We start from the raw sequence: 26,531 nt of genomic DNA on the forward strand, positions 1-26,531 counted from the left end.
ACTAATCATCAAATTACCCAGAGACTCACTCCGAGTCCTGAAATTAACCCCGTTATGACCAAACCGCTAACTTGCATCCAAAGATTGTCTCATGCCGAATAGCTCGAACATATCCACATAATAATATGGCCACATCTATAATTCACCAACATGCATGAAAATATACAAATATGCCATCAACAGGCCAAATTACCAAAATGCCCTTATAATGAAAAGTGGACCCAGATGCATGCATTTATCATCATATAATAATATAATTCACATAATCATGCATATAATCATTTAATGGCATAATAAATCAATTATGACCCTCTCGGTCTTCTAATCCGACCATTAAACCTCATTAGGGATTTTGAGGCATTACACTTTATAACACTTTGAGGAATGTAATTATAAATTACATTTTGATCAATGACAAAGTTCACTATTATACTAATATTAGATATTCACTTCTAGGAATGTGCAATGAATAATTGACATAAGTAATGAATCATTCACTTCAATTAATAACATTAAAAAGGTCATACTTGCTTTTGGCAAGAAATATTGCATATGTAATAACATGACTAATAATATCAATACTCTTTAAAATAAAATTTATTTTCTATCATTCTCTTTAGGGAATAACATTTAAATGTACAAAAAAATTGATGTACATGTTAACTCCTTTATTATACAATAAACACACATCCAAGTCAATATCAAAGGTAGTTGCACTTGAATTAGTTTATTCTCTTCATATTTGCTTTTCAATCTTGTTTATCATTATTTCATATTTTAATGTTTTTATGCAATTTCTTAAAACTTTTGGGACTTGAAAAAATCAGTCACCAACTGCATCAATCATAATACATTTCAATGTTTTTTAATTGTGTTCATAAATTTCATATAATTGACAAATATGTTAAATAATTTTGCTAAAATATCCCAATTTTTTAGCAATTATGTTTCTTTTATATGTCTTAATAAATAATTTCACTTGTGTATAATCTTCAGGATATATGGAAGACCTTATCTCAAGGATCTATATTTTTTTTTTTTCAATATGCCATCGACATGGAACTTTACAAATTCTAATGTAATCATTTGTAAATAACTATAAAATAAATACTATAGAGAAATCAATATTAAATATGTGAGATAGTAAGAACATATACATATGAATATAATCATATTTACGATAACAAGACATTAAACTATCTAATACTATAACAATGGTAAAATAACAACTCACATATACATTTTTTTTTATGATCAATATATATAGTATGGTAAACATATAAACATACATTCGCAATAAAATATTTTTTACCTCGATAAACTATGATGACTAGAGATTTGATAATGAATTTTGTTATCAACTCAAGATAGTGGTTGAAGATTGAATCTAGTTCAGATTCAACGAATAATTATGATTAGAAATTCATGATAAGAATTTGAACATATAAATAATTATAGTTAGAGAGTCGTATTGATAACGTGTTATAAAACTATTAAGATTACAAAAAAGATAAAATACAAATAAATAAACATAATAACAAAGAGATGTAAAGAGAAAGTGAAACTCTTATATCTGTCAGTTATTTCAATAGAGGAATGACCCCTATTTATACAGATAAATGAACCCTAAGAAAATCAGATAAAAACTCTTAATACAATCAAGAATTAATGCTGATATTTTACTCTAGGTAACCTAGTGATTCTTCATTATTCTAGACATCCATATATATAATATTTATAACAAATATAAATTTATTTTCTTAAATAAATATAATTATAAGGAGCGACCACAACGCATCCTTTTTTTGTAACACCGGTGCATCCTTTTTCTATTTCGGCACCTGAATAGCTATAATCCAAATTTTTTTATATGATGGTGTACATTATAGCTATCTAGAACATCCTACAAATTTTTACGAAATTATGGTATCAAAACAAAGTCTAAACTATCTATTGCACTGCCTATTTTTTTGTGTACGCATGTAAAATTTGACAGTTTGAACTCTGTTTTCGACTTCGTAAACTATTCAGAATTTCTTGAAAATTTGTAGAATATTCTAAATACCTATAATGTATACCGTCATATCCAAAAAAATTTAAGATTATATCTATCCAAGTGCTGAAAATAAAAATAAAAAATACACCGATTGCAAAAAAAAAAAAATACATCATAGTCATTCCTTATAAATTATATAGTAAAATCTCATAATAAGTTAATTCTAGGAGTTAAATTTTAACCCCCATAATAAGTAATAATTCTTTATTAGTCTTTAAATTTTATCCTCTGTCTTAATATTAAAGATTTTTATATATATACATGCTATTTTACGCATTCTAAAATATATAAAATTACTCATCAATTATCAATTTAGAGTTTATAATAACTTCATATATTTCCATCATTATATACATATTTACATTATAATTATACCTTTATATCATTTTTTTTATCAAGTTATATTCTTCTTGTATTTAACTACATACACAGCAAGTGTAAATAACAGGTGCAAAAACTAATAAAATATTAAAAGGGATAAAATGTGAAGATTATGAGAATTAAACATTAATTATTGAAATACAAAGACACTAGACTACAATAATTTATGAACACCAACAAGGAAAGGTTACAAGAGAGGATAAATAAACAAAAGCTCCTTACGTCTCCCATGGACTAACAAGAGAAAAAAAACCAGCAGACCATGGTTGAGATTTACATCACTATTGACAATATAGTAAAAATAATAACCCAATTGACTAAAAGAATGGATCTGCAACTGTTAAAAAATTCATTGCAGTAGCCATGTACTAATATATGACCCCAACCCTAGAAATCTATCCTGAAACTACGAAAAGAGGACATTTTTTGAACAAAGATTACATTCAAAAAAACACACATACATAACAAGGGCTACTTAAGAGTCAAGATAAATAGATGCCCAATCGATCTCTGAAGGATATTTCTCCAGCATGTGGTTCTCCGGAACAGTGTACTCCCATTGCGACTCCACCTGATCTGGGAACGTCAAATCCGATAAAGGCGAAGATCCCGCTGACCCATCACTCTCAGTCATCGCCGGCGACGAGAAGCTGATCTCTGCCTTCAAACAGATTTCCGATTCCTGATACACAACCGGTGCCGGCGAAGATTTCTTCGCTGCCGCAGCCGATCTCTTGGAGGCAGCCGTCGTTGTGGACTTCTCAGCCTTCTTTTTACCCTGGGTCTGCGATTCGGCCAGGTTTTGACAAATGGCCTGAAGCTTCGCATCGACGGAGGAGTGAAGAGGCTTGAAGTCGCCCAACTCGGCAGAGCCCTGGTGGCGGAGGTGGGGAAAATTAAGCCTGGCGAAATCACCTCTGAGCTTGAAGGCAGCACGGTCATAGGCCAAGGCGGCTTCCTCCGCGGTATCGAAGGTGCCAAGCCAAAGCCGGGTCCGGTTCTTAGGGAGACGGATCTCAGCGACCCATTTTCCCCAATGCCGTTGCCTTACCCCTCTGTAAAGCTTGGTGGGCTTCGGAGGTGAACCTACTTGCTTCATTGGGATAGGGTTCGGGCCCAAAAATCTGAGGCCATGGTGGTTGGGCTGGAAACCCAGATGGGATTGTGGTTGGTGGTGGTTTTGGAACTGGATTTGTGATTGGATCTGGTGGATTTGAGAAGGGGTTAGGCTGTTGAGTCCAATTAAGCCCGGTTGTTGTTGCTCGAAACCGAGGTTCTGGCTCGAAAACCCATTTGAAAACACTTGGGTAGTCGAAGTAGAGCAACCATCTTGGAAGAAACCGGGCTGTGTTTGGACAGAGGAAGAGAAAGAAAGGTAAGAAGAAGAAGGAAGATAGGGTGAAGTAGAAGAAGAAAATTCAGGTGATTGGATAGTTGGGGAATCACTTTTCATAAAAGGTTCAAGTGCTTCCATTAGCTCACCCCTCAAGGGATCTGACTGAACAGGTCTAGTACTGTAGAAATCCATTGCAGCCGCCATGCTAATTAAGATATTAGAAAATTAAGATTAAAAAAATCAAATCAAAAGAAATCGACCTGGTTCTTAACCAAAATCAAAGAACAGGTACTGGGTTTTCAGAAAAATTAAAAATTTATCTGAATAAAGAGGTTTATAATACTCAACCTCGTCGTCTACACAAAGGTCCTAAACCAAAAACGAAAAAGAAACAACCTTGAGGGAAACCAAAAATAACCCTCTAAGCCAAATTAAAATTTGAAAAGGAAAAAAAAAAAACTATAATTTACCAAAAGAAAAGGGTATAATCCAGAAGTTACAAAAAAAAAAAACCTGGATCTCGATTCTGAAAACACCTGGCTTTCTTGAAATCTTTTCAAAGTTCGCTCTTTTTTTCTTAGTTGAATTGAAAAAAAAAATCAAAACAAACCCAAAAATCAGAACTGGAAAGACAGATGATTAACAGAAAGGGATTCAGAGAAGCGGGGTGATACAGAGAGGGGGAATATTCGAAAAAATCAACAACGAACGAAAAACCAAAAAATAGATCTCTGATCTCACAAACTCTCGACTCACTTTTTTTTCTCTCTTTTTTTCTGTGTTTAACTCTCGTCCTCACTTTGTTTTTTCTCCACCAGCTTCTTCACCCATTATATAAGGGTTCCAAACCACTCTCATCTAAATTAATCTCAACGTTAATCTCGATTAACTCACCCTAACCCACTTGCCCATTTTTTTATTATCTTTGGTTATTATTCTCTCACATTCTCTAAGCAGCTCTATTATGACGTAGGACTACATCAATCAATGCTCAATGCCCAATTCCTTCGTGCCACGTATGCATACTCTATTAGTATACTGACACGTGTTTGTCGTAACCGTCAGGTGTCGGTGAATCTCTATTTGTCACATAGCTTTGTTTTTGTCTTATGCCTGTTGACCATATTTGTTATGCGTTCACACTGCCTAGTTCTTTTCAAATTGGATGCTTAATTTAATTCACTGTCTCTTTCTCTCCCTCTATAAAACTACCGCGGAAAAATGTTATTAAATGATTTTCATATTCTTTTTTGTTTTTAAAAGAGATAATTAAGCACAAAATTAAGATGGTGGTGTGGTATTAAATTGTTAAAATAGTCAATTTAATACTGAAATTCATCCAATCAAATGAGATGTGTACCCAAGTATTGGAGTGCATATGTGATTACTAATTTTTTTTAAATACTATTTATTTTAATAATTTAATATTTAAATACTATTCTTTTATTATAGAATTATTTATCAAAAGGGTGTTATAGTATTAGAACATTAATTTTTGATGGAGTGCCAAAATAGCAGTGCAATGTTATATTTAGCATATCGTACAAAAAGTATGGTTCTAATGGTATTCTAAAAAGTATGTCAAATTTGGCACAGGTTTGCTACATTAATAAATGATAATTTTTTATTTACTATATATTGCTACTAATTATTACAATTTAGTAATTGATAATTAATGATCAATCATATATTATTTTTTATTTTTTTTTTAATGATAAATTTTTTGAAGTACATAATTTGAATTTAAAAAATAATAAAAAAAATTAATTTTTGTATGTTTTCAATAAATATTAAAAAAAAAAATATATTTTGTTAATTTGTATCTTGTGTATTGGAGCACAATTATAAATATTAGACCAAATATAACATTAACTTATTTTTTGTGCTAAATTTTGTATAAAATTTACATATTAAACTAATTATTGCTTAGCCTATGATTCTACTAAACTAGCTATATTTATTGCTTAGGCTATAATTATGCTAAATTAGGCATATGATCAATGAATGGATCACCAACTTTCTCATATACTTTCTCCAATTTAGGTTTGACCATATTTAATAGTACTAATAAATAATATAATTATTTTAATAGAGATAGACCAAGAAAGAGCACCATTATTAGCATTCAGTTTACTAAATTACTTATTATAAGTTTTTCTTTACGAATTATGAATATATAATATATTTTTTTTTAAAGGGAATATTTAATGTAAGTTTTATAATATTTAATGAATATGTATAACTTTCAACTGTATCAATTTTGTTGTTTGGTCTCATAAATATTTTTTAAACTAATTTTTATTTTGATTAAATGTTGAACAGCTCATAAATAAAATTATAAAGAAGCCAGTTGTCAAATTGATTATTGCATTATTACATCTATTATATGTAAAACATCTTATACGGTAAAATATAAAGAAAAATTAAGAAAAATAACAAAATCGCGTTCCATCGGATGCATCATTATGCATATATTTTTAGAGAATACTACAGTAATATGCTATATCTACAGAATACTATTCCCTCCTCTAAAACATATTATTTTAGTTTAATTTTTATGTTTAATATTTTATCAGCTTATCATTCATTTCTTTTCTTCGGCACTAACTATTGAAGCATATGCAAGAATTGGATCTCATGATCATTTTTTTTTGAGAATCTCTTTTTCTTATTTATTTATTTTATATTTTTGTAATATTAATTTTAAAATATAATATAATGATATGATGTTATAAATATTAAAGCATATGTAAATATTATTAATAGTTAAAGAAAAAAAATTCAAAAGGAATAAAATATATAATAGTTAAATAATGTAAAAAGAAATTAAGAAAGTTGTTATACTGTAAAAATTTGAAGAAAAATAAGAAATAAAGTTTATGGGATATGATATGATGATGTAATATGATATATTGGTAGATTTTATAAATATTAAAAAATATTATAATATTATTGATAGTTAAAATAAATATTTAAAATTATAATATTTAAATAATATTAAGAAAAAAATAAAAAAAATTGATGTATAATATAATATAAAAATATTTGTTTTTAATAAATATTTTTAAAAATAAAATAGAGCGTGTCTTCTAATCAAAATATAGGGCATTTCTTACCATTGTTAATTAGGGCCACAAAGCCAACCCCTTCCTGTTATTAATACAGACTTATTTGGGGGCAGCGTCATATTATGTACATTTTTTCTTGTTTTGGTACAAAGGTCAAGAAAGACGGTGATGATGAATCATGACCGTTGGATTAAGTAAGATAACGTGATGAAAAAGTTGGTTTTTGACATCATGATTAGATATCGAACGGTTGAGGTTGTCTTTATCTGTGCAAGGCTGTCATAAATGCACAACCGCAACTTTTAAAGCTGTCGACGTGGAATGACAAAGACTGAAGCTTTTCTGGAGAACTTAACGGTAACCGTGGTTAATAATTTTTTTTTAATTTTGGTCTGAGTCTGACCGTGGTTCGGTTACGGCGCGGGTTGGAAGCCAACATGTCACGTGCTGGGGCACGCGAGCTTTACACGTTCTTTAATTGCGGCGCCAGGTGCTGCAATCAGATTGGGTTTGAATAATATTGTTGACCCACGATCTCACTGAGCGAGTGGAACACAATTACGGTTTTAAAAATATTCTAAAATTCACCAATTAAAGGAGAGCAGACCTTAATTTTTACTAATTAATCATCAAATTTCAATATTAATAAAAAAAAATAAGAAATTGACTTAAATTGAATCGAAGAAAACCCATTTCCCACCAAAAAATAATACCATAAATTATCATTGTTTTATAATTGATTAAAAAAAATACAACCCTTCAATTTTTTATCAAAATAAATTAAAGTTTCTTAGCTAAAACCTGTCACACTCCATCGGATTCCTAATATTATGTATTAAATAGAGATAATAGGAGCAAAACTATTTAATTAGTTACAATTTTTGTAATTAAATAGCTATGTAAAAAATTTGACGGCAAAAGACTTAATTTTTTGTTGTTAAGTCAACTGTTAAAACTAATCATATGGACACGTGGCAGCCTCTAATTCGTCTATTTTTTTTTATTTTTAAATATTTTAAAATTAATTAAAAATTCAAGAAAAAAATTTTAAAAAATTAATTTCTAAAAAAAATTAAAACATGTATCTTAAAAATTAAAAAAAATAACATTAATTATATGAAAAATCTAAATAAAAATCATAAAAAAATTCATTTTTGATCAACATAAAATTAGATTGTATTTAGATTTTAATCAAAATCAAAATAAATTTTTTATGATTTTATTTAGATTTTCATTAAATGAATGTTTTTTTTAGTTTTAAAAATACTTGTGTTGATAATTTTGGCATTTAAAATATTTTATTTAATTTTTTTAACTGTTTTTAAAATATTTAAAATTAAACTTTTAGGAATTAAAATATTTTTTATTTTTTCTGAATTTGTTTAATATTTTAAAAATATTTTGGACGCACTGGAAGTTGTCACGTGTCCCACAATGCTAGTTTTAACAGTTAACTTAACAACAGGGAGTTAAGTGCAAGAAAAATCCACTAATTGAGTAGTTTTTCCGTCAAAAATTTTACGTGAGTATTTAATTGCAAGAATTGTAACTACTTTAGTAGTTTTGCCATCACAATTTTTACATAGGTATTTAAGTGCAAGAATTGTAACTACTTAAGTAGTTTTGCCGACATTATCCCTATTAAATATTCAGAATATACTTGCAATAATAAATACGGCGTATTTTATATTGTGCGCTCTGGTCCAAGTATTGTTTCGCAATTGACACGTGGCTCACGCTGACATGCAATAACCGTCACTATTAAGAGTAGGACAAATAACCCTTTTGCCCCATAATTTTTGCAAGAGGAGTGCTAACAACAACCTCCTATTTCAACCTCTTACTCAACCTTTGCTCTCGAAAACACATGCAGGAGTTTTTTTTTTCCAATTTTTTTCATAGTGATGCTCGTTGTAATTACAACATCCTTCTTGTAAATTTTCAAAAAAAATCTAAATGGTTTACAGTGCCAAAAATAGGTTTGTATTTTTTCAAATATGCGTGGTAAACCGAGATATCATAAAATATCATGAACTTTGTTTTCGGCACTGTGAATTATTCAAAAATTTTCAAAAAAGATATTGTAACTATAACGAACACCGCCATGAAAAAACATACTCCGCCATGTGTATTTGGTGACGAAGGTTGACTAAGATGTTGAAATGGAGGTTGACCATAGCACTGCTCTTTTTGCAAATAGTTTCCATTTGTCTCATCACTTTTGTTCTTTTATCAATTTGCCCCATTATTTACAAAATAAGTATCATTTCCCCCCTGCTTTTGTTAGCTAAAAAATTTATTAATTAATTTTTATTTTTTTAGTTTATTTATTTGGGAAGGAAAAAATGGTAGCTATTGTTTTTTATGTTACATTGCTCTTAACACTTTGTTAAGTTTTCTACTTAAAAACGTTAGCTATTATAAGAGTACTATAAAACATAACCGCGCTTCGCGCAGTTTTGTAATGTTTAAAAAAATTATATTTTTAAATTTTATTGGGAAGATTGTGTGGTAAAAATTCTTTTTTACCCTACTCGTGCAACATATTCCTTATCTGTATGATCCGAACGGGTACACAGGCGCCCTACGCCTGGGCATCTCCATAACCTCACCTCCCGAGAACACAGCCTAGAAAGTAGGTATGCACTCGGGGGGCAGTATCAAAACCCCCGCCCTCTCGAGTAGTGCACACTCGGGGCCAGCTTTTTTCGCATGCCAAGCTCCCTGGAAGCCCGAGCCTTCGGGTCATAGGGGCATGAGACGATGAGTAAAATCCCGCATAAATTTCGCATCAAGGGACTAAATGCAGTAGCTCGATGTCTAAAAGAAAGTTCTTGTTCATGTGACAGTCGCGTTACGTTGATTTTATAGAACCAAGTTTTATAAAACAAGTGTGAGTTCTTGTTCTCGTGACATTCGTGTTACGTTGAATTTATAGAACCAAGTTTTTTAAAACAACTGTGAGTTCTTGTTCTCGTGACATTCGTGCTACATTGAATTTATAAAACCAAGTTTTTTAAAACAAGTACGAGTTCTTGTTCTCGTGACATTCGTGTTGTGTTGAATATACAGAACCAAGTTTTATAAAACAAGTGTGAGTTCTGGTTCTCGTGACATTCATGTTACATTGAATTTATAGAACCAAGTTTTATAAAACAGGTACGAGTTCTTATTCTCGTAACATTCGTGTTATGTTGAACTTATAGAACCAAGACTTTGAGTTCTTGTTCTCATAACACTCATATTATGATGAACTTATAGAACCAAGACTCTGGTTTCTTGTTCTCGTGACCTTCGTGTTACACTGAATTTATAGAACCAAGAGTTTAAAAACGGTTTGGGTGCTTATTCGCATGATAATTTAAGTTACGGTGAATTCATGGAACCAAGCCAAATAAAAATCAGTGTAAGTCACATAATTCTTAAATGGGTAGATAATTACAAGTATGATCGGGGTTCAAGCGATTGTTTGTCTATACCCCCCTAAGTTTATGACACGTAGGCCTGAATACAAAAGTTATGCTCGGTCTTCGGGAACCTCCGCCACCAGTTCAATAACCAGATCCATGCTCGGGGCACCACTTGCCTGGGCCGCTTCGGCAGTTGGGGATGCTTTGGCAGCTTGGGAAGCTCAGAGGCGCTCGTTGAAAAGGAACTTGTACTTCTCGGGATCCCCGGTGAAGTCCAGGTGATTAGTGGTGAAGAATGCACAGTTGTTGATTTTAATTGTCAAAATAAATTAAGTTTTAATTATTATTTTCATTGAATTAATGTGATATATTCTTACATTGGAAATATTTTATCTTAATTTAATTTATTTATATTTTGTAGAAAATAAAGCGTATTTTGACACTTGGAAACAAAGAAAAAAAGAAAGCAAGAAGGAAAGAATTAGAACTGAAAATATAGTGGAAACTGTGGCATTTTTTAAACCAAAAGGCCCAACCCAAAAGGCCAACTTCAAGCCCAAGCTGCTGCCTCTTTCCTTTCTCCCAGCGCCAGGTGGCACGCTCTTGTTGCACCACACGTCTGCCAGCCACGCCACGCCAGCCGCTTGCCACCTCTACAACTATGTGTGCTCCTCGGTCTGCGTGGAACAACTCTTTCTCCACCTGCAAGCAAGCAATCAACATATTTATAATAACTATAACATTTTAGTTGCAGCATTCTCAATACACGTGAATGATGTTTTACTATTATATTATTTTTATTATTTATTTATTTATTTTCAAAAGCTTTATTTTATCTAACTTTGTAAACCCCACTTAGTTTTTACTTTGCATTTCAGTCCTTCTTCCTCTCTATTAATAGGGACAATTATTCATAGTTGATAATGTAATTTTTAGGTAGCAAAACTCTACCAAATTTTAGTCTCATTTCTCATATTTTCTCTCTAGAATTTTATGAGAATGTCTAGCATAATAGGCTAAGCTTCTTAGGAAGATTAGGATAATCATATATACACTATGACTTTGTTTAGTATTTTTGATTCACCATGTGCTTAAAGTTTATATATTTGAGTGATTTATTTTCTTTCATCTCTATTTCTTCATCTTGTTGTCTATATTTGTGTTTACTAATAGTATATATATTTTGTCAAGCACTTTCTATGTATTATCAAATTAGTCAAAATAATATAGATAATATATTTATCATTTTCTCCATCTCATTCATATATATTTACTTTTGCTAACGTCTATATAGAATTAGTCATGCTCTTTCTATGTATTTTATAAATAGTAAAAGTAATATTTGTGTTAGGTTTTATGTCCAATCTTTTATTGCATTATTGTCAATGGTGTAATGTCATTTTTAGATTTCTCATAAGATTTATCTCATCTTTCAATGGTAAAGAATAGTAATCACTTGAATACATTTTTGTAAAACATATTTGTACTTCAATGTTAAATATTCCAAATGAATAGTTGGGATGTGAGATACCCATTTGTGTAATTTTTGTAGATCAAAGATCCAAATAAATAAGTATACATATTGATGACTCTTGATCCTTCCTACTTGTTACCTATTGTTACATCACACGTTAGTTTATCTTTATTTCTAATATTTAAATCTAAAAAACAACAAAAATATCACTTGTTTTATTTTCCTCATATTATTTATCTCTAAACTTTATTTATTGATTAACTTTATTTCTTTGCCTCTTTTTGGAATCGACCGCCCGATCTATACTACAACCACCGCTTAGTGGCTGCAGGTTTTGGGCGTTAAACAAATTTTGGCGCCGTTGCCAAGGAGGTAATAGTGGAAAAAAAAAGTTTTTCAATAAATTTTGCAAAAAAGGTAAGTAATTCTATCATTTTTTTTTTATATATTTCTCTAGAAATTGTTTTTTTAGATCTCCCTTATTTACTCTTGTTTCTTTTTTTTTTAAAAAAAAGTTACTATCTTTTTTTGTTGTTGTTCCTTTTTTTTAGTTAGTTTTTTTTTATGTCATTGTTGTGCTAAAAAAATATAAAAGAAAATATTAAAAAATTTGCTATCCTTTCTTTTCTAGGATTTGTTATTGTTCTTTTTGTTATTTTTTTTCTCTTTTTATTTATTATTGTTGTACAAAAACAAATTTTTAAAAAAAAAAACTTGTTGAGTGTGTGTATTTAGTTTTTTTTGTTAATTTATTTTTGGTATCTTATTGTATTCTATTTTTTTTATTATAGTAGAAAAAAAAACTTGAAAAAAATATATAAATTGGTTGTTTATATTTTGTAGTTTAGTTTTAATTTATTTCTTTTGTTTTTTTTCATTATTTTAATTATTTGTGTTTAGGATTTGTGTTGACGCGGTTATTCGGCAACAGATAATTATATGAATAAAGAGACGGATTAGTGCTAAATGATGAACCGTAATATATGAATGTTCTCAAAGGAAGATTATAACTCGAATAATTTTTTTTAGGTGGTTCGAAGGTTAAAATCCTTCTAGTCCACCAGCCATTATTATTGATATATCTCTGATATTCCTTACAGGGTGTTTTTATACAAATTAGAAGCCAACCCTTTGCAACACCCAGGGTCTCCATATTTATAGGGAGAGGACACCTGGGTGTTGGCAAAGGGGGTCATCTCGTGACCCTCTTACCCATCATGTCACTTCTGTGACATTCATGATTAATTCCTAAAACCTGACAATGAAGTGTGGTCTAATCAATAGGTAAGGGGGATAATGAGCCGCATGGCCCAAACCAGTCATGGGGTGCCTGAACACGCACGTTTATACTGCGTGTCCGAGATTTCAGGAATGGAGTAGACACGTGATGTCTGATATGCGCACGTTTACATTGCGTGGTTGACTTTATAAAGGGTTGGAGGTGTCAGCTCCAGATCGTACCCCGAGCTTGATGCGGTCTCAGCTCGTGGTGTCCACGCTGCCGACCCGATGCCTTCGAGTGTTCTCACTAAAGCGTTGGCGACCTCAAGCTAAAGGGGTAGAGACTCGTAATAGCAGCTCCGGGTAGGTGGCTTTCACGTGGCTGATAGGATTACGCCCTTTTTCAGCTCGCTAATACGCCGTGGAAGTTTAGGGCGTACATTTTCCCCCCAAGCCCCTGCTCGTGGCATATGACGTCGCCCGTGGCCACAGTGGGAGCTTTTAGGTTTTCCTGTGGACTTTTCATGTCCCACCCATTACGCTGGTATCGGATACGTGGAGCATCGTGGTTGGTGACGGTCCGTCTTCCGAGAACCGCATTAAATGGCCTAGCCTATCTTCGGCCGTCGTTTCGTCTTTCGAGTTGTTATCCTCGTATCCTACATCAAGACAATCGAACGACCCTCATTCTTTTGCCTTTTACGTATATATAAGGTTGGCCACCTTTCGCATGAGCCACCTTTTTATTTGAATTTTTTTTTTCTCATCTTCTTTCTTCTCTCTTCTCAGTCTCAAAACCCTTTCTTTCTTCCGGTCATTGTTCCAGACGTTCCTGAGTTTCAAACACGAGGGTTCTTTCGTGACTACGGTTCCACAGATTCCACCAAGATTCCAACCCCGACGCTCTTTTCAGTTTTTACGCAACAAGAAAAAAAAACTCCTGTAAGTCCTCTGTTTGTTGTATGCTTTAAATGTTTCCATTTTTCTTTGCTTAGGTGAGCTTTCCTTATTAGCCGCATGAAGTAGGTTATTTTTCTTTGCTGGTAGTTTGTGCGTAGGATTTTATCCTAGGGGTATCGACTGTTGGACAGAGAATGCTTAGGAACATGACTCATAGGACAAAGTTCTGGGGTGATTTTTCTAGGTAAATTTTTTATGCCTGTTTGGGACAACAAGTTTCTGGGGTGCAAAAATCGGGTAGCTTAGGAGACACGCTTCACAGGCGGTTTTGCCTTTCAAAACTTTCCTTCCAAGGCAAACTTTATTCTGACCCTCCTGACACACGGATCCCGAGCAATCGGGGACCCATTGGGAGCACAGGCGCATGTTCATTGAACCGCGTGGTCCCACTCGCCGCGGGCTGAGATTACCTCAGCCCGTGTAAAGGAAACCATTCTTCGTGCTTGATTCTTCCTTATGCTTAGGTTGCCTTTTCTAACCTTTCTTCATCTTTGTTCGCTAGGTCACCAGATGGGACCCAGGAAGAATATGCCCAAGAAAAATGCCGCCAGCTCGTCATCCCAGCAGGCTAGCAAAGGGAAAGAGGTAGCATCAGACTCCCCAATTCCCCACTTTGGTCCCACCGTGGAGAAGGAGGTCGAGGTGGGACCTGACGCCTTCTTTGAGGCCGAGAGGATTGCCTCGAAGGTCACAACCCAGGGGAAAATCAATAAAATCATGCTCTCCCACAACATTGAGATAGGGAAGGGCGTCCTGGTCGTCTGTCCTCCCCTGGAGGGCGAGCGGAGCTGCGCACCGCTCGATGAGGAGTTCGCGGCCTGGAGCGATGAACACCTCAAGGCTGGGGCCTTTCTCCCCTTGGACTAGTACTTCGCGGACTTCTTAAATTTCGTGAAGCTGGCCCCCTTTCAGCTCCCCCCCTAACTCTTACCGTTTGTTAGCAGGGTTGAAGTACTGGTTCCTGAAGCAGGAATGGGAGGTCCCCACGCCGGCAGACATCCTCTACTTCTTTTGCCTCAAAGCCAGCTCGGACCAACGGGGGTGAGGTGATGGGTTCTACTACCTGACCCGTTTTCCCAATTTGGTCGCGGTCATCGAGCTGCCCAGCCACCCCAATGACTTCAAGGATCAATTCTTCATGTCAACGGGGTTTCGCAACTACGAATACCATTACTTCAACCGTTCTCGTAAGTTCCTTTTAACTTTAACTCGCTAGCTTGTCGCTGATTAGTCTTTTTCCATTCGTTGCTGACTTGAAAACTATCATGCAGCTATTTTCGCGAGGATGGCTAAGTCAGTGACCCTTGGGGGTCAGTATGAAACCTTGGCGAGGCTCCCCCCAAGTGAAAAAGACTACCGCCAGCTCGTGTCTGATGAGACGATGCTGGCATGTAAGTTAATTTCCCCAGGCCAAACTCTAGCTTTGAGGGAGCGGACCCAGTCCGGGGCAGCAGCCGGCCCCTCCGGCCAAGGTAACCCTTACTTGTTTAAGGACTTCGACAGGGCCGCCGCAGACCTACGACTTGCTAGGTTTAACCCCAGCCAACTCGTTCACCACCACCAAAACGACCCAGATTGCAACATCACTCTACTCCAGTGTGTTGACCAGCTCGTGTTGCGTAATGACATGGGCCGCCCTAGGGGTACTGTAGTAGTAGATAATACCCTGGCCTTTAGGTCGGCCTTTTTTGAGGAGTACAGGACCAATCTTAGGTCGTGGCCCTCCCTTCTGGAGGGTGTAGTAGCTCCGAGTCTTAGGCAGTATGTTGAGGAGTCCAGTCCTGAGGCGGATCCGGACCCAGAGCCTCCTCTCACTCGTGAAGTCATTATCTTAGACTCCCCCGTAGAAGCTCTGGGGCCGGAGGTCTTGACAATAGATTCCTCCTCTAGCTCGGAGGGTAGGACCCTCTTCAATACATACTTTAGATTTTTTTGTTATCAAAGTATTTTTACATGCATACTAATGATTCGCTTTTTGTTTCAGACGAGGAGATGTCGTAGCCCGGGGACAACGTTCTGCGGTCTATGTTCCAGGGGGGAAATCCCTCCTCTGGGTCGTCTGGACCCTTGGTGAAGAGGCTCCGGGTGACCAAGAAAACTCCTCCCCCCGGGAGTAACTCCAAGTCTCCTGCCAAGGGGAAAAACCAGGGTCCTGCTGCCATAGAGAAGGTGCCCCCACCCCCTCCTGCAGTGGAGAATATGGCTCCACCTCCCCCACAACCTCCTGTCCCTAATTAGGAACAGGAGGTACCAACCGGGACCTTGTCAGCCCCAACTCCCAGCGTGCGTATCCCGATCAATCCTCAAGCCTCGGAGAAAGTCCCCGAGGTCTTTAGGGGGACGATTTACGAAACCGTGACCTACATGGTGGACCACTGCTACAACGCCACCTCGAGGGATTTGCGGGAGATCGAGACGAGGAGCCCCGAGCACGTGATGGAGTCTTCACTGGGGATGACCCTCACGGTAAGTTTGCTTTACCGTGGTTCTTTATGTTGTAGTTTTTTTTTCTAAGGCACTTGCCTTATTATCTTTTTGTCTTGCAAGCAGCTTTGGCTCTCCACCGGAGCATATCTCGGTCCAGGGCCAGGATGGATGAGATCAGGGGCGAGCACCAGGATCCCCAGGCCGCCCTTGCCTTCGCTCAACAACAGGAGCAGGATGCCAAGGCTGCCCTGGCGACTGCCCAGGAGAGCGAGAGGGTTGCGCAGACCGCCTTGGTTGCTGTGCAGGCCGAGCTGGAGGCATCTCGGGCCAAGCTGCTGGAGGCCGAGGCTGCCAAGGTCGCCCAGGACGCCACGAAGGTCGAACTCGAGGAGGCCAAGGCCGCCCTTGTGGCGGAGAGGGCATCATCTAGCTCCTCCATGGAGTCCATGCTGTACCATTGCTGGGCCTTCAACCAGGATGGTGACTTTTCCTTCTTGGGGCCGGAGGTGTGGGAGTCCTTCTTGGAAAAGTTTAAAGCTCAACTTCAACAAGAGGCGCCCTCCGAGACCGGGGAGACCTCCACTGCCACCGAGCAGGATGGAGAGGGGGTGACTTCATCAGAGCAGCCTAGCGGGGCTTAGGATTTTTGCTCCTTTTTCTTTTATTTTTATTTGTAACTTTATATTACGAGGTTTTTTATCCTCGAGACAATTGATTTCCTTAGATTTATTTAATCTATTTATATATATTTGTGGTTTAACTTAGTTTCTGTTGGTGTTATGATTGATTGATCAACTCCTAAGTCTCAGGACCTTGTTGTATCCAGGATATTAATTTGAAAACTTAGTTCGCGTCAATCCTTTATCGATATCTCGTGCTTTTTAAGAAAAACATCGATCAATCAATTTGAACTAACTTTTAAGTTTTAGGACCTGGTTATATCCAGGATATTAATTTTAAAACTTAGTTCACGTCAGTCCTTTATCGATATCTCGTGCTTTTTAAGAAAAACATCGATCAATCAATTTGAACTAACTTCTAAGTTTTAGGACCTGGTTATATCCAGTATATTAATTTGAAAACTTAGTTCGCGTCAATCCTTTATCGATATCTCGTGCTTTTTAAGTAAAACATCGATCAATCAATTTGAACTAACTTCTAAGTTTTAGGACCTGGTTATATTTAGGATATTAATTTGAAAACTTAGTTCGCGTCAATCCTTTATCGATATCTTGTGCTTTTTAAGAAAAACATCGATCAATCAATTTGAACTAACTTCTAAGTCTTAGGACCTGGTTATATCTAGGATATTAATTTGAAAACTTAGTTCGCGTCAATCCTTTATCGATATCTCGTGCTTTTTAAGAAAAACATCGATCAATCAATTTGAACTAACTTCTAAGTTTTAGGACTTGGTTATATCCAGGATTTATGCCCCCTAAGTAATCAGGAAAGGGTCTTTCGTGGTTACTTGACGTTACATCCACAATCATATACAATAACGCAAAAAGATTAACTCTTATTACTTAATAAACAAAAGATGGCTTTTCTACCTAAGCCCTACAAAGATATTATTGATAATATTTCTTTAAGTGTATAGCGTTCCAAGTCTGTGGGACTGCTTCTTCGTTAAGCCAAGCTAGCTTGAAGGTTCTTTCTTTCACGACCTCGGTTATTTGATAGGGTCCTTCCCAGTTTGGTCCCAACACTCCGTCCTTGGGATCCTTGCTGGCTAGGAAGAATCTTCTGAGGACCAGGTCGCCAACGCTAAAGACGCATTTCTTGACCTTTGAGTTGAAATAGCGAGTGATCTTTTGCTGATAATGCGCGAGTTGCAGCTGTGAAGCTTCTCGTTTTTCGTCAATTAGGTCGAGAGATGCGCAGAGCAATTCGTCATTCCGGTCTTGGTCAAATGCTGGGACTCTATGCGAGGCTACCTTTACTTCGACAGGAAGGACTGCCTCACTCCCGAAAGCTAGGGAGAAAGGAGTATGACCCGTCGACGTTCGATGTGAGGTCCGGTACGCCCACAGTACATGGGGGAGCTATTCGGGCCAGACCCCCTTGGCTTCATCTAGTCTTTTCTTAAGGCTCGCCTTTAGCGTCTTGTTGACAGCCTCGACCTGCCCATTGGCCTGGGGATAGGCCACGGAGGAGAAGCTTTTAATAATGCCGTGCCTCTCACAGAATTCGGTGAAGAGGTCGCTATCGAACTGCGTTCCATTATCCGACACGATCTTCTTTGGCAGCCCAAATCGGCAGATAATGCTCTTGACCACGAAGTCGAGGACTCTCTTTGAAGTGATCATCACCAGGGGCTCTGCTTCTGCCCACTTGGTGAAGTAGTCGATAGCCACCACCGCGTAGTGAACTCCTCCCTTTCTAGTAGGGAGGGCACCAACCAGGCCAATACCCCAGACCGCGAACGGCCATGGGGACGTGATCATCTTCAGCTCAACCGGGGGACCCCGGGCAATTGTGGCGAATCGCTGGCACTTGTCACACTTCTTGATGTAGGAGATTGAGTCCTTTGACAAAGTGGGCCAATAATACCCTTGCCTTAGTATCTTCAGGGCTAGGCTTTGCCCCCCAGTGTGATCTCCACAAAATCACTCGTGCACCTCCTGCAAAATGGTCCTCACCTCGCTTGGCAATACACACCGTAGGAGAGGTAAAGAGTGTCCACGCCGGTATAATATCCCATCTATCACCGTATACCTGGGAGCCTGGTAAAGTACCCGCCTTGCGTCATTTTGTTCCTCGGGTAACTTTCCTGCTATGAGATACTCGAGGATGGGGGTCACCCAGGTGGGTCTAGCATCGATCATCTCGACCTCCGCCCCGACTTCCTCTATGCTTGGTCTTTCCAAGAACTCTACCGGCACCAGCCCCAAAGTCTCCGCCTCCCTAGAGGTAGCGAGCTTTGCCAGGGCGTCCTCGTTGGCATTCTGCTCCCGAGGTATCTGCTCGATTGATCCGCGCTCGAATGCGGATAGCTCGTTCTTTAACTTGGCCAGGTAAGCAGCCATCTTGGTTCCCTGTGCTTGGTATTCCCCTAACACTTGGTTTACCACGAGCTGGGAATCGCTGTAACACTGGACGAAGCTGGCCTTCAGCTCCTGGGCCATCCTTAGCCCAGCCAATAAAGCTTCATATCCAGCCTCGTTGTTGGACGCTTTGAATCCGAATCATAACGTCGAGTGGAATCAATGTCCTTCTGGGGATATCAATATGATTCCAGCCCTGGAGTCGTTCTTGTTAGACGAGCCATCTACGAAGACCTTCCACGAGGCCTGGGCTAAGGAGGCCTAGGCTGACTCTTCTACAGGATCTTCTCGGAACCCTGTGCACTCTGCCACAAAATCAGCCAGGGCCTGGTTTTTTATTGCAGTTCGCGGTATGTACAATATCTCAAATTGGCTGAGTTCGATGGCCCATTTCAACAGACGTCCCGATGCTTCAGGTTTTTGCAAAACCTGCCTTAAAGGCTAATCGGTTATGAGGTGTATTGAGTGGGACTGGAAATACGGCCTGAGCTTTCGGGAGGTCGTAATGAGGCAGAAAGCCATCTTTTCCATCAACAGATACCGGAATTCAGCCCCGAGAAGCCTCTTGCTGATGTAATAGACTGGCTTTTGAGATTGGTCTTCTTCTCTGACTAATACGGCGCTAGCTGCATCCTCCGTGACAGCTAGGTAAAGGAAAAGAGGCTCTCCTGCCGTCGGTTTGGACAATACGGGCGGCTCGGCTAAATGTGCTTTCAGGTCGAGGAAGGCGCGTTCTCATTCCTCGGTCCACTCGAATTTTTTATTTCCCCGGAGCAGGTTGTAGAATGGCAGACATTTGTCGATTGATTTAGAAATAAACCGATTGAGGGCCGCCACCCTTCCTGTCAGACTTTGAACGTCTTTTCGCGACCGGGATGAGGGCATCTCGAGTAGTGACCTGATCTTATTGAGGTTTGCTTCTATTCCCCTAGTATTGACGATGAAACCCAGGAACTTTCCTGACGCGACCCTGAAAGTACACTTTTGGGGGTTTAGCCTCATGCCGTATTCTCTCAATATCTTAAAGCATTCCTCCAGATCGGAGACATGGTTATCGGTAGTTTTTGACTTGACCAGCATGTCGTCAACATACACTTCCATATTCTTCCCGATCTGGTTGGTAAACATCCTATTTACCAACCTCTAGTATGTAGCCCCGGCGTTTTTCAGCCTAAAGGGCATGACCTTGTAACAATAAACATTACTTGGGGTCATGAAGCTAGTGTGTTCCTGATCTGCCGGATTCATGGCGATCTGGTTATAGCCCGAGTATGCATCCATAAAAGACATGAGCTCGTGCCCTGCCGTGGCATCTACTAATTGGTCGATCCTTGGTAAGGGGAAGCAATCTTTGGGGCAAGCTTTGTTCAGATTGGAGAAGTCGATGCAGGTCCTCCATTTCCCGTTGGGCTTCGGGACCAACACAGGATTGGCGACCCAGATCGGGAACTTTGCTTCGCGGATAAAGCCGTACTTTAAGAGCCGGGCTACTTCCTCCTCTAGGGCCTCAGCTCGGGTTGTCCCTAGGCGCCTTTGTTTCTGGGACTTTGCAGGCACGGTTTTATCCAAGTGGAGGGTGTGCATGATGACGCTCGGATTGATCCCTACCATGTCTCCATGAGACCAGGCAAACACATCTAGATTCTCCCACAGAAATTTAATCAGCTCCGCCTTCCTTTCGCTACATAGATTTTTCCCGAGCTTTACCACCTTCGAGGGGTCTTGTGGATCGACGTTTACTTCCTCGAGCTCTTCGATGGCCTGGAGTTCGGATCTATCCTCGCCTACTCTAGGGTCGATATCATTATTTGAGATGATATTCTCCCCTTTGGCATTTTGAGGTTTTTCAATCTCAGGACTAGGGACAAGTTCCTGAGATTCCTCATTCCCGCCTTGGATGGTCATCGCCTGCTGCCCGGGTTTCGATTTTCCCTTCATAGAAATGCTATAGCATTCCCTAGTAGCAATCTGATCGCCTCGGACAGTGCATATCCCCGAGGAAGAGGGGAATTTTAGCACGAGGTGGCGAATGGAGGTTATTGCTTCGAATGCTATCAAAGTAGGTCGGCCCAAAATAGCATTGTACGCGGCGGGATAATCAATGACCACAAACTCGAGGAGTTTTGAGACAGTCCGAGGTCCCTCTCCCAAGGTGATCACCAGCTCGATTGTTCCTATTGCTGCCGACCCTTCTCCAGAGAATCCGTATAGCATCATGGAGGTGGCTTTCAACTCGGTGACAGATAAACCCATCTTTTCTAGCGAAGACCGGAATAGCAGGTTCACCGAGCTCCCATTGTCGACCAGTATCCTCCTAACTCTCCTGTTAGCGAGCTGAGCGGCTACGACCAGAGGGTCGTTATGAGGCAACTGGACGTGACTGGCATCTTCCTTGGTGAATATGATTGGTTGTCTCTCCAATCGCTGCTGCTTGGGTAGATGCTGCTCAGGGACGAACTCCACTCCATTATGAGCCTTAAGTTCGTTGACATATCTCTTCTAGGCACCTCTGCTCATGCCAGCCAGATGGGGGCCTCCAGAGATCGTGGAGATCTCTCCTTCTATCACAGGAGGAGGGATGTCCTGATCTATCCGAGACCCGGGATGACCTATCAGAGCTTCCGGAGCTGGTTGGCCGGCAGGAACCCTATTCCGCGCGTACTGAGCCAAGGGTCCGGCTCTGATGAGAGTCTCGATCTCATCCTTCAGGTGCCTACAATCATCAGTGTTGTGGCCAATGTCGTTGTGGAACCGACAAAACTTGGAGGGGTCTCGCTTACCCTTCTGGTGCTTCGACGGTTCCGGCTTCTTCCAGGGGAGGCGAGCAGAGTTTGCTAGGAAAATGTTCTCCCTAGTGTGTGTGAGCTCGGTATAAGTTGCGTAGACTGGCTTAAACTTTTCTACGCACTTGTTCTTCTTCGGGCCGTGTTGGCCGCCCTCGCTGCTCCCTTTTCTCTTGCCTCCACTAAACTAGTTATTCTGTGTAACGGTTTGTGTCGCTGTCACGACATCTGTTCTTACTCCAGCGGGCTGTTCAGGGGCCTGGCTGGTTCCCGCGGCCGACGCTCGCACCTCCTCCAGGTTTATCCACCCCTGGGCCCTATTTAGGAATTCGTTCACGGTGTTGACACCTTTTCTCTGTATCTCTTCCCAGAGCTCGCCTCCGACGAGGATTCCAGTCCTCAAGGCCATAAGCTTGGAACTGTCATCTGCGTCCCTGGCCCGAGCCGCGACGTTTGCGAATCTGTTCAGGTAAGCTTTCAAAGGTTCGTCGAGCTGTTGTCTTACATTTTCCAGGGTGTCGGCTTTGACGCGGGCAGCCTGAGAAGCTCGAAATGCCCTCTTGAAGTTGGCCGAAAAGGCTTTCCATGAGCTGATGGACTGCTTTTTACTCTGCTTGAACCATTGCCTGCCCGGCCCAATCAAGGTGGAAGGAAATATTAAACATCTCAGCTCGGGACCGATGTTATGGGCCATCATTAGGGTGTTGAACATACCCAGATGATCCGACGGGTCCCCGTCCCCATTGAACTTGGACAAGTGAGGCATACGGAAACCAGGTGGATACGCCGTAGCTGCTATGCTGGGGGCGAAGAGCTCGAGTTCGTCCCCCGAGTCGTACTCATCTTTCTCTTTTTCTGATAGGAGCTTCCTCATCAGCTCCTCCATCTGAGCCAGTCCCTCCAGGGTTTGGTCCTTGCTTCCTTGGTTGTTCTGGGGCTGTTCAACAGCTCCAATTCCATTGTACGTGTTGGGCGGGTTATAGTCCCTCCTATCTTGAGATAGGTTATGTGGGACATTCCCACTGTCATGTACTTCAGATAGGCCCTCCCCTTGGCGAGCACGACTGCTATTTCCAGCTAGATCTCCTCTATGAGAGTTGAGACGATCTCGGAGGTCGCCCCGCGGGGTGACCTGAGGGCTTTGAGCCGAGCTCAAACGATGGCACAGGTCTTCGCCGGACCTGCCACTTCGATTACTCCCGGTCTAGTAAATTCCATTTGAGAAGCTCGGAGCCCGCCGCTGAGGGTGAGGATTCGGGATTTCTCTGGGCGCCCGGCTGCGATGGGAAGGCCCGACGGAAGGAGGATTTCTCCTGCTGCTCCCATGAGCCAGAATGTCTCGGACTGGATGGGGAGGAGATGGATATCTTATCGGTGACGGAGGATGCCTGACTGGTGATGCGATCCTGGTCTCATCGGGGCGGATTAAGTTAGGTTGCGGCTGCTCCGTTCTACCATCCCCCGTGTCATGCGCTCGGCGGTCTGAGCGTGGCGCAGAACGGCTGGCCGGGGCGGGCTGTCGTCGCGAGCCCTCCCCGGATATTCTTTGCGAGCTGCCACGAGCCCTCCTAGGTGCACTTGAGGGTGGAACTGAACTAGGAGTTGAGGTCCGGACTGATCGGCTGAATGGCTGATCGGCCCTAGGAAGTTCCTCAAATACCGTCTCCTGGTGATGCGACATGGGAGTAGAATTTGATGTCGAGGGTCTGGCCGACCGACTGGGCCTGGGTCGATTACCCCGGTGGGACTTATGAGTCCCACCATGCCTCTTTCCGACGTTAGCATCGGTTGTAAGAGGGGGTAATCGGGCCAAAACCTCTTCGATCTGCTTGTTTGCTTTCGCCAGCTGACTCCTCAACTGTGCATTCTCCATTTCTACCGCTGTGTAGAAATTCGGGTTCGGATTGGGTGGCCGGAGAGTCGAACTTCCAGTGTCTTCTTGGCCCATTGGCTGCTTCCCCGGTCACTGCTGAACCTCAGGGTTTTGCTCGTCGGATATGGCGGCATGGTGGGCCTCCTGCCCATCACGTTGATCCGCCTCGTTACCATGTCTCGAGCGAGTAACTACCATGGTTGGGTTCTTGCGATAGCACTAGTCTAAGAGCTCTCAATGAAAGCACCAAACTGTTGACGCGGTTCTTCAGCAACAGATAATTATATGAATAAAGAGACGGATTAGTGCTAAATGATAAACCGTAATATATGAATGTTCTCAAAGGAAGATTATAACTCGAATACTTTTTTTAGGTCGTTCGAACGTTAAAATCCTTCTAGTCCACCAGCCACTATTATTGATATATCTCTGATATTCCTTACAGGGTGTTTTTTTACAAATTAGGAGCCAACCCTTTGCAACACCCAGGGTCTCCATATTTATAGGGAGAGGACACCTGGGTGTTGGCAAAAGGGGTCATCATGTGACCCTCTTACCCATCATGTCACTTCTGTGACATTCATGATTAATTCCTAAAACCTGACAATGAAGTGTGGTCTAATCAATAAGTAAGGGGGATAATGGGCCGCATGGCCCAAACCAGTCGTGGGGTGCCTGAACACGCACGTTTATGCTGCGTGTCCGAGATTTTAGGAATGGAGTAGACACGTGATGTCTGATATGCGCACGTTTACATTGCATGGTTGACTTTATAAAGGGTTGGAGGTGTCAGCTCCAGATCGTACCCCGAGCTTGATGCGGTCTCAGCTCGTGGTGTCCACGCTGGCGACCCGATGCCTTCGAGTGTTCTCACTAAAGCGTTGGCGACCTCGAGCTAAAGGGGTAGAGACTCGTAACAGCAGCTCCGGGTAGGTGGCTTCCACGTGGCTGATAGGATTACGCCCTTTTTCAACTCGCTAATACCCCGTGGAAGTTTAGGGCGTACAGATTTGTTACATTTTTTTTCCTTTCTTACTTTTGTGCTATTTTTTTTTACGTGTTTGTAGGATTACTTTAATTTCTTATTTACTTAGTTTTTCCTCATCTTTGAAAAAAGTTACTTTCTTATAAATTTTTTTTAGCCATTTTTATTTATTTGTTTAGTTTGAACACTTATTTTTTTTTCTATAATATTTTTTTAGGCTTTGCGAGCATCTTATTTCTTGTGTTTAGATAATTTTTTTTTATTTATTATTTCTAGGTTTGTCTCTTTATTTATTTATTTTATTGTTTTTTTTTGTTATTAGTTTTTTTATTTTTAAGTTTTAAATCTTTAAAAAAATCATAAAATACAAAAAAATAATAATAATAAAAAAACAAAGCTTGTTTTGTCAACATAAGCAATTTTTTCTTAAAGGCCAATTTAAGTAAAGTTCCATCCATGCTTACTTAATTACCTCGGAGAGTTCTAGTAAGTGTTGGTTGTAAGATGATTGTTTTTATGAATTGTGACCCCTCCACAATTATCTGTGAACCTCGGGGAGTTCTCAATAAAGTGTGGGTCTTAAGTGAGACCATTCTAAAAACCTCAAATCGACCTGGAAACAAGTAAAAAAAATTTAAAAAAAATCACAAAAGCAAAATAAATAAATAAAATGAATGAAGAAGAGAAGAAACGTTTCGAGTTGTATTTTTCTATGTATTATCTTTCAGCTAGAAACAATCATAACTCTAGTGCTACTGAGGGTACTAGTCATTTTAGAGGTGCATACAAACTTACCGAGAACTTGAGGTCTTAGAAACTAAGTTTGAAAGAGAAAGTTACCAGGTTCCCAAGGTAGATTATGATGAACGTTATTGTGACTTTGAAAGAGTCGACCATAGGAATCATAATTCTAGTTAGACCAACCCGTAGATTTTAGTTGGAAGCCTGAGTACAACTACCATGCACCACCTCACATGAATTTTAAGCAAAATTTTCCTAACTTCCCACATGAACCTCCATCTAATATCGGCATTAATACGAATTCCTTAGAAGACACGTTACACACATTTATAGAGGAGCAAAGAGAGTTCAATAGATAATTTGTGGAAGATTTTAGGGAAACTAGTACTCAACTTTCAAAATTGACCAACGCTATTAATGCACATACTCTAAGTCAATTACCATCTCAGCCTGAAACCATAGCACCATCATTTACTCCCATTACTAAACCCGTTGAGGATGATGCTATTACCATTTGGAGTGAAGCTCTTTCCCATACAGAAATTCTTTCAACCACTCCAAAGAAAAATGAGAGCTATCATACTGATGTGATAGACTTAACCGTTGAGGAAATCATACATATATTTGCAATGAAACATTCACCCAATTTCCTCCATGATTTTGAACCCAAACATTTTCTTTATTCTGAAAAATGTTACTAACACTTCTATTTTTGAGACGCAGTATAAAAGAAAATTCATTTTCGATACAGGATAGCACGCAAATATGC

The 26,531-nt window shown here is 39.4% G+C and overlaps 1 protein-coding gene across 1 annotated transcript; it reads right to left on the minus strand.

Moving 5' to 3' along the window:
* Nucleotides 1-2,547: 2,547 nt before the first annotated feature.
* Nucleotides 2,548-4,580, minus strand: LOC133805054 (ethylene-responsive transcription factor RAP2-4). Its single transcript, XM_062243157.1, has one exon. The coding sequence runs from the start codon at nt 3,975-3,977 to the stop codon at nt 2,913-2,915; it is 1,065 nt and encodes a 354-aa protein (XP_062099141.1). The 5' UTR covers nt 3,978-4,580; the 3' UTR covers nt 2,548-2,912.
* Nucleotides 4,581-26,531: the final 21,951 nt, after the last annotated feature.

Source organism: Humulus lupulus, chromosome X, assembly GCF_963169125.1.
Source record: "Humulus lupulus chromosome X, drHumLupu1.1, whole genome shotgun sequence".
NCBI classification, from domain to species: Eukaryota; Viridiplantae; Streptophyta; class Magnoliopsida; order Rosales; family Cannabaceae; genus Humulus; species Humulus lupulus.